Source organism: Rhododendron vialii, chromosome 2a, assembly GCF_030253575.1.
Source record: "Rhododendron vialii isolate Sample 1 chromosome 2a, ASM3025357v1".
Lineage (NCBI taxonomy): Eukaryota > Viridiplantae > Streptophyta > Magnoliopsida > Ericales > Ericaceae > Rhododendron > Rhododendron vialii.
In genome coordinates, this window is record NC_080558.1 from 31,452,136 (window position 1) to 31,459,877 (window position 7,742).

At 44.6% G+C, this 7,742-nt stretch overlaps 1 protein-coding gene across 1 annotated transcript; it reads left to right on the forward strand.

The window, feature by feature from the left end:
* Window positions 1–1,440: 1,440 nt before the first annotated feature.
* Window positions 1,441–2,556, forward strand: LOC131317426 (uncharacterized). The gene is made up of 3 exons (XM_058346982.1): window positions 1,441–1,710; window positions 1,825–2,145; window positions 2,257–2,556. Exons 1-3 carry the CDS (start codon window positions 1,441–1,443, stop codon window positions 2,554–2,556), a joined length of 891 nt encoding a protein of 296 aa, XP_058202965.1.
* Window positions 2,557–7,742: the final 5,186 nt, after the last annotated feature.

Consider the following 7,742-nt stretch of genomic DNA (forward strand, 5'->3'; position numbering starts at 1 on the left):
GGCGACTCTGCTGGGGAAAACTACATACATCTTCCTAGCATATAGTGGACCTGATTTCCACCCTTGATCTCATCCTTTCCTCTCCGTCTTTCTTCCAACCAAGGGATATGGCTCATCGTCTTCCACCACCAGGTCTGGAAGATTTTACCTTCGGGTTGGCTAGCTAGGAGTCTCTTAATCTCGAACCCAACCAGGCTGCAAGGACTGTTCCACCAGTTTCTCGACAACTTTCGTTCCCTCAAACCGAGTTAGATATCGCTTTGGCGGAGCAGAAGCACCAAGCAGCGGTCATACCCTTACTCCAGCAACGGCTAGAAGATTGGGATGGTGGCGTGGTTGCTAAACCTACCCACGTTCATCATGCCGAACCAAGCCACCCGAAGAAACTCCACAAACGCAGCAGGAAGTCACGCCCTACACAATCGACCGAACTAGCAACATCCGAGCATCAAACCATCTTCGAGCATCTCAAACAAGCCCCAAGACTTCAACCAACAAGCTCTCGTCCGCATTTGGCAAGCCTCATCCGAGCTGAGAGCTCAAAGGAAGCCCATCCTCACAGGTGGGGGATGAGGTGGCGATCCTCTGCTATGAGTTCAATGGCTAGTACCAATAGAACGAGGGTATCAGGTCGGATGCATCACCCCTCACGACGGTATTTGGAGTCAAGAAATGGTAAACAGCCCATGGATTTGAATAATCCACCTCTACGTACCCATACGGAGGATTCCTCGAACGATCGGAGCAATCAAGACCAATTTCCGAACGTCATCGTGAGGGACAACACTCGGTCAATTCTCAAGATCACCACTGAACATCAAGTAGGGATGGACGTTTCGAGCATGGGAACACAATCATTTTATACGATCAATTCACAGGCTTACCATCCATGTATCAGCCCGTTGATGAACGTGCCGAGCTTCAGCACGCTCGTTTGCCGGGCTCAAGAGGTGAAGCCCCAAATTCCTCAGGAGGAGGAAATCAACGACATCGAGAAAGGATTGAACATCCTCGACACCATCACCGAGAACACAGGAGGGTTCCCAAGCCTCGTGTTGAAATTCTGCCCCCTGCCGCTCAACTAGACCCTTCGCAATTGATAATTCGAAGCTTGGGAAGGCAAAGGCATCCCCCTTCGTTGATGCTATCCAGTAGGAGCGACCGCCAGATCGATTTGTCATGCCAAAGCTTAAACACTACGAAGTCAAAGAGGACGCTGTTGTGTTCGTCTGCCGATTCCGACAAACGATGAGTCTTCACAACTTTACCGACGCTTTGATGTGCAAGATTTTTCCTCTTACATTGAGTGAGCCGATAATGTTGTGGTATAATTAGCTCAAACCCTAATCTATCAAGTGCTTCAACGAATTGGAGTTGGAGTTCACCAAACGATTTGTGACAAGCAATATTCAGCTGAAGACGCTGTCTATGCTAGTTAACATGAGGAGGATGCCTGGAGAGACCCTTCGATTATATACCGAACGTTATTGGGAAGTGTACAACCTCATTCCCGACTGTGACCAATGCGTCGCTGCTGAGTTTTTCATGAACGTTCTTGATCCTTCCTCAGCAATATTCCGTGATCTTTCCCGAAATCCTCCGAAGACCATGGGGGAACTAATGGTGATCATTGAAAAGGACTGCGTCCATGAAGAGGCAATTGCCGAGCGCCATGCTCCGAAGGCTTCAGAATCCGCAAAGGCGTCGGTCGTAGCTAAAAAATAGGTGGTCAGCGTGGGGCAGGGACGCGGTGGCCAAGGCAATACTAGCCAAGGCCAAAACAAACTGAGCAGCAAAAACAGGCCGCCACAACACCTTCAACAGCAACAACCATGGCAGCAAGAAAGACGGGAGCCACGGCTTAACGAGTATGTGGCCAAGCGAACTGCATTTACCGAGCCTATTTATAAGCTTTTAAGCATCATTGGTCAACTTCCATTCTTCGTTTGGCCGACGGGATTCATGGGCACAGCTGGAAATGGCCCTGGAATGTGCACGTACCACAAAGAATGTGGACACTATACGACGCAATACCAACCTTTCAAACAATATTTGGAGGAGCTGGCTGCAGCCGGGCATCTCAATCCTTGGATCGATACTCAAAAAAATCCGCTTCCCCTTCCACCACCAATCATTGGAAATATTGTGGGAGTCATTTAGGGCCTTGTTTCCAAAGGAAGAGCGGCCGAACTCCGGTCTGAAATTGATAGGGCTATTGCTGCTTTGTCTATTTGCAACATTGGCACTTCAATGAAGCGAAAGTGGGAAGATCTGAGCCTTGAAGGTCCTATAACTTTTTCCTCCGAAGAACTTCGCGGAATACAGTTGCCTCATACCGATGCTCTTGTGGTCACCATCGCTATTGATAAATCTACTGTTCAGCGAGTGTTGGTTGACCAAGGAAGCTCGGTTGAAGTAATGTTCTATTTGACATTCAAAAGCCTCGAACTCATTCCTGATCACCTTCGAACGGCAACCACTCTGTTCGTAAGCTTCATCGGCGCTCCCGTTTGGCCACTCGGTTTGATATCACTTCCCGTGCGAGCCGGTTCTTGAGTGATTGATGTAGAGTTTGTAGTGGTCAATTCACCAAGCCCCTATAACGTTATCCTCGGTCGGGCCTAGCTACATGGAATGAAGGCAGTCGCTTCTACCCTTCACCAAGTCATGAAGTTCATTGGATGGAATGGTCGGCAGGAGAGCCTCCAAGGAGACCAGGTCCAATCCAAGAAATGTTATATCAGTACCGTGACAAACAAACCAAGCTTCCTAAAGGTACAATGTGTGGAGACGACTGACATTCCCGTGCTTGAGGATGTTGGTTTGCCTTCCGAGAAGAGGTCAACCGAAGAGCTTGCGCGGATGCCAATTACCGAAGATGGTGGGCAATACTTTCTTGTTGGCAGTTCCTTCGACGGGACCGAGCATATGGAGATGTTCGAATTCCTTAAAAGGAACATTGATGTGTTTGCTTGGACACCTCAGGAAATGCCAGGTGTAGACCCCTCATTCGCTTCTCACTCCCTTAACGTTGATTCGAACAGAAAACCAGTGGTACAAAAGGTCCGACGCTCGACGGCTGTGCATGTAGAGGTGGTGATGACGGAAGTAGATCAATTGTTGAAGGCTGGGGCAATTCGGGAGATTTTATACCCAACTTGACTCGCTAACCCTATCGTCATACTGAAGAAAAATGGAAAGTTGAGGGTTTGTGTTGACTACAAAAACCTCAACGATGCTTGTCCGATGGATCGCTTCCCGCTTCCTTAGATAGAACAAATGGTGGATGCTACAGCGGGATACGAGCGACTGAGCTTTATGGATGCATACTGGGGCTACCATCAGATTGCTTTAGCGAAAGAGGATTAGGAGAAAACAACTTTCATCTCACCTCGGGGCATTTATTAGTACCACATTGTTCCGTTCGGATTAAAAAATGCCGAGGCAACTTTTCAACGGACAATAACCAAAATGTTTCCTGCTAAGCTCGGCAAGACATTGGAAGCATACATTGATGACATGGTCTGCAAGACCAAGCTCGGCGTAGATCACCTTCGGGATTTGGATGAGATCTTCGTTATTCTAAAAGAGCACAAGCTTCGTTTAAATGTTGAGAAATGCGCGTTCGGAGTTGGTTCAGGAAAATTCCTTGGTTACATGGTTAGCCGCCGAGGAATTGAAGCTGATCTGACGCAACTCACAGCCGTGCAGAATCTTCGAGCTCCAACTACAATCAAGGAAGTACAACGACTGATGGGAATGGTGGCCTCTTTGAATCGTTTCATCCGACGCTCGAGATATCTTTGGCGACCGTTCTTCCAAGCAATCAAGACTAGTTGACGAAGGTTTGTGTGGATTGCAGAATGTGAGTTGGCTTTGCAATCATTAAAAGAATACCTTTCCCATGCTCCACTTCTCGTTACACCCCTGCCTGACGGTGTGTAACATTACGTGTGACATGTCTCTCGTTACACCTCGTTACGCTTTGTGTCAGGAGCACTACATTGATAAGATGCTTCTTAAATTCAAGCATCTCGGTTTAAAAGATTTTAATACGCCTTTTGACTCAAGTATTAAGTTGACTGAAAATCCCGGTAGAGCAATTGCACAGCTTGAGTATGCTAGTGCGATCGGTACTTTGATGTATCTTATGCATTGTACTAGACCGGATATTGCTTTTGCTGTGTGCAAATTGAGTCGTTATATTAGTAATCCAAGTGGAGAACACTGGAAGGCAGTCGTTAGAGTCTTTGGTTATCTCAAGAAAACCATAGGACTGGGGCTATTTTATCATAGTTTTCCGGCTGCGCTTGAGGGATATACTGATGCTAGTTGGATTACTAGTCAAGGAGATAATAAATCTACTTCAGGGTGGGTGTTTCTTCTTGGTGGGGGTGCTATCTCATGGGCATCTAAGAAGCAGACTTGTATATCCCATTCGACTATGGAGTCTGAATTCATAGCAGTAGCAGCAACAGGCAAGGAGGCCGAATGGATTAGGAACTTATTGTTAGATATTAAGTTGTGGCCTAATCCGATGCCGCCAATAAGTATTCACTGTGATAGTGAGGCAACTTTGTCAAGAGCTTACAGCAGTACTTACAATGGCAAGTCTAGACACATAAGTCTAAGACATGATTTTGTGAGACAATTGATACGAGACAGCGTGATCACAATAATATATGTAAGGTCAAGCAAAAACTTGGCAGATCCTTTCACCAAAGCGCTTTCAAGAGAATTGGTGTGGTCTACGACCAGGGAGATGGGGCTAAAACTTTTTCAAATGATCACCGACAATGGTAACCCAACCCAAAACTAGATAACCTCTAGTCACGGGTTTAATGGGTAAGAACAAGTTGTTGAAAAGTGATCAAGTAACATTGATTCGGAACTTCGGCTCCACTCAAACACAAAGGAAAAAGAAGAAGAAGAAGAAGAAGAAGGGAGAATCAGTGTTGTCCATTATAGGAAAAAAGGGTTGAATTACATTCTTAATGAAGTCTAAAATGTCTGGTAATGGAGGCATGTAAGGGACTTCACCTATATGAACGTAGAAGTGGTGCCGCTTCTCACGAGAGTTTAGGTTTGCTCTTTGGATCATTCATTAAACCAGGATTTAGCACATGGCCATAATAGTGCTAAAGCAGTTTTAGAAATCCTTGTATACAGAATGTTGTTATGTGTATGGTATGTCCGGTTTTACCATTTTAAGAGTACTTGGTTTAAAGCTCAGGCCACCAATGACTTTGTTGAAACTTTGATGTACTTGTACTAATTGAAGGTTTAAGTTATAAAACACCTTCTTGTATTCATAATAATATTGTTTCTGTTGTGATTGAGAGATTTACTGTTATAATCAAAGTGGGGGATTGTTGAGACATTTTGTCTCATGTTTGATTATACACTTCGTACACATCGCGTGGTTCCGGTTCGTTAACAAAAATCAACGGTCTAAAATTGTTGGAGTTGGAGCGCCTGATCAACGGTCCGATTTTAATTGAACGAATGGATGTCTTTTAAACGAATGGGTGTGAAGAGAACTAATTGTTCAAGGGGTGTGTTTTTCCAACAGAAGAGTGTGAAAGAAACTAATTGCTCCAGGGGTGTGTTGCTTAAATGAAAGGGTGTGATTACTCTTCCAAGTGATGTGATTCTTTCAAGAGTTGTAACCTTTCCCAAAGAGCACTTATGTATCAATATAAACTCCTCCACCCCAACGTTTTTTACTGCTCCAAAAAAGATATCATCTCTCTCATAATAGTTACAGTAGAAAAAAGGTTTTCTTGGAAGTCTTTCAATTTTGTTGGTTGCAAGTCTTCACCCTAAGGCTTTGTTGAATCCTGGGGACGACTTTGCTTGAACCCAACAACAAACTCTATCGAGTGGGGGCAAATTATGTTCTAAAGATAGTGTCTTTAGATACACTTCAAAGTCTTCGAATCTCATCATCTTAATATTCTGTCTCAACAAGAGCAGTAGCCAGGGAAGTCTCGAAACCCTTCTCTCGTTCCTGCCCTGTGCGGCAGATGAAACATTGAAATGGTCCTGCGTGGCTGAGTTAAAATACTTTTCACTACTCGCTCTTGCGCCCTTCGTGGCGGCTGGTACAATACTTTATTGTGACTTGGGGACCCTTTGGGGTGTTGACACTTTAAACACCCGATGTTTTTAATGGCCCCTCGTGGCCAAGATACTTTTAAGTAGTTTAATTCCAGCACTCCACCCTTCGGGGTGGTGCTTGCTTACTTTTGATATTCCACGTTTGTTTAGGCCTAAGATTATTCGTAACTGTGTGTTCGAGCATCTTCTGTTGTTCGGAACCTGAGCTCCTATGTGCTCGGCTCATGCATGTGTTGACCCAATTCTGGCTTTGCACATAGCCAGAGCCCAAGCTAATTCGTTCTTTAGCAGTTTGTTAGCACTATTCATTGTTGGGTTTCCGGCATTATTTACTGCCTAGGCCTAAGTTAATTTGCACTTAGCCATTTTCGTGGCACCCATTGTTTACCATAGCCTAAGTTTTCTTCCTTAACTATATTTTTGGCATTTTTCACTGCCAAGGCCTAGGTTTACTCATACCTAGTCAATTTTTGGAGGAATGTTCACTGCTCGATCGGATCATAAGCTTACACATGCTTAGACCCATGTCAGTGCATGACCCACATTGCCTAAGCCTTTGCATACTTAGCTTAAAGTCTGACACTCCATGTTGTCAAGACTTCAAACTTGAGCACTTTTCACTGCTCAGGCCCCAAGCTTCTTCGTACTTATGCCTACGCTTTACATTCTTCGTTGTCATAGTTGCTTGGGCTTAGCCCATGGCATTCATCGTTGCCATCCGTTCACAGTTAGCTATTTCACTAAGTTGTTTTGCACTCATGTTTTATGCCCAAGTTCTCTCGTACTTGGCAAACTACACATTTTGTAATCGTTGGCAAAATTTAGCGAGTTCCTATGTACCATGCACATGTTTACACACTCTATCTGCTCCCTAGTATGGACGCAAAGACTGTATTTGGGTCCATACTCTAGCGTTTTCATGCTAAGACTAAACTGAAACCCATTCATCCAATACGCAATTGGAATTTAAATGAGAATGAAATTTTATTCATCACTTCATAAGATACGCATAACACATACCGTTAAGAAACATTGCAACGTAAAAAGGAACCACAAATGTAACATAAAATGCTACTAGACACGCTACTCTATTATGTGGCATATTGCCGAGCTACTTGAAAGCAAACACATTATAAATGAAATATTAATAAAATTTCCAAAAACAACTACTTAGCTTTGCTCAAACCCAGAATTTCTTCAAGTTCTGAGCACTCCATGGCCTAGGGATTGGATTTCCGTCCAGATCTGCTCCTCATGAGCTGCTCCTTTTACTATGCCAATTTCACCAGTGCGCATTCCCTTTTTTCCTTGGCAAGGTCAAGCTCCCGAGCAAGGGCATTATCATTGCCCCTTGATTTGACTAGGATCATACGATTGGTCGGCAACCCTACTTCGAGAGGAATTACTTCCTCAGTGCCATATGCAAGGGAATATGGCGCCTCACCCGTCGAACTCCTCGGTGTAGTTCGATACGTCCAGAGAATAACTTGTACTTCATTGGGCCATTTACTCTTTTTCCTTTCAAGCCGCTGTAGGGAGGTATTGCCAAACAGATAAAGTAATAACCAAGCACGTGATACGGGAGATCACGGGTTAAAACACCATGAGCGGTGGTCGGCGAT

Bases quoted from the DNA above. Each gene is read 5' to 3' on its own strand.
- LOC131317426 (XM_058346982.1), top strand. From the start codon at position 1,441: ATGAGGAGGATGCCTGGAGAGACCCTTCGATTATATACCGAACGTTAT. The intron at 1,711-1,824 runs GTAGCTAAAAAA...CACCTTCAACAG, and splicing joins AATCCGCAAAGGCGTCGGTC to CAACAACCATGGCAGCAAGA. The intron at 2,146-2,256 runs GTGGGAGTCATT...ACTTCAATGAAG, and splicing joins CACCAATCATTGGAAATATT to CGAAAGTGGGAAGATCTGAG.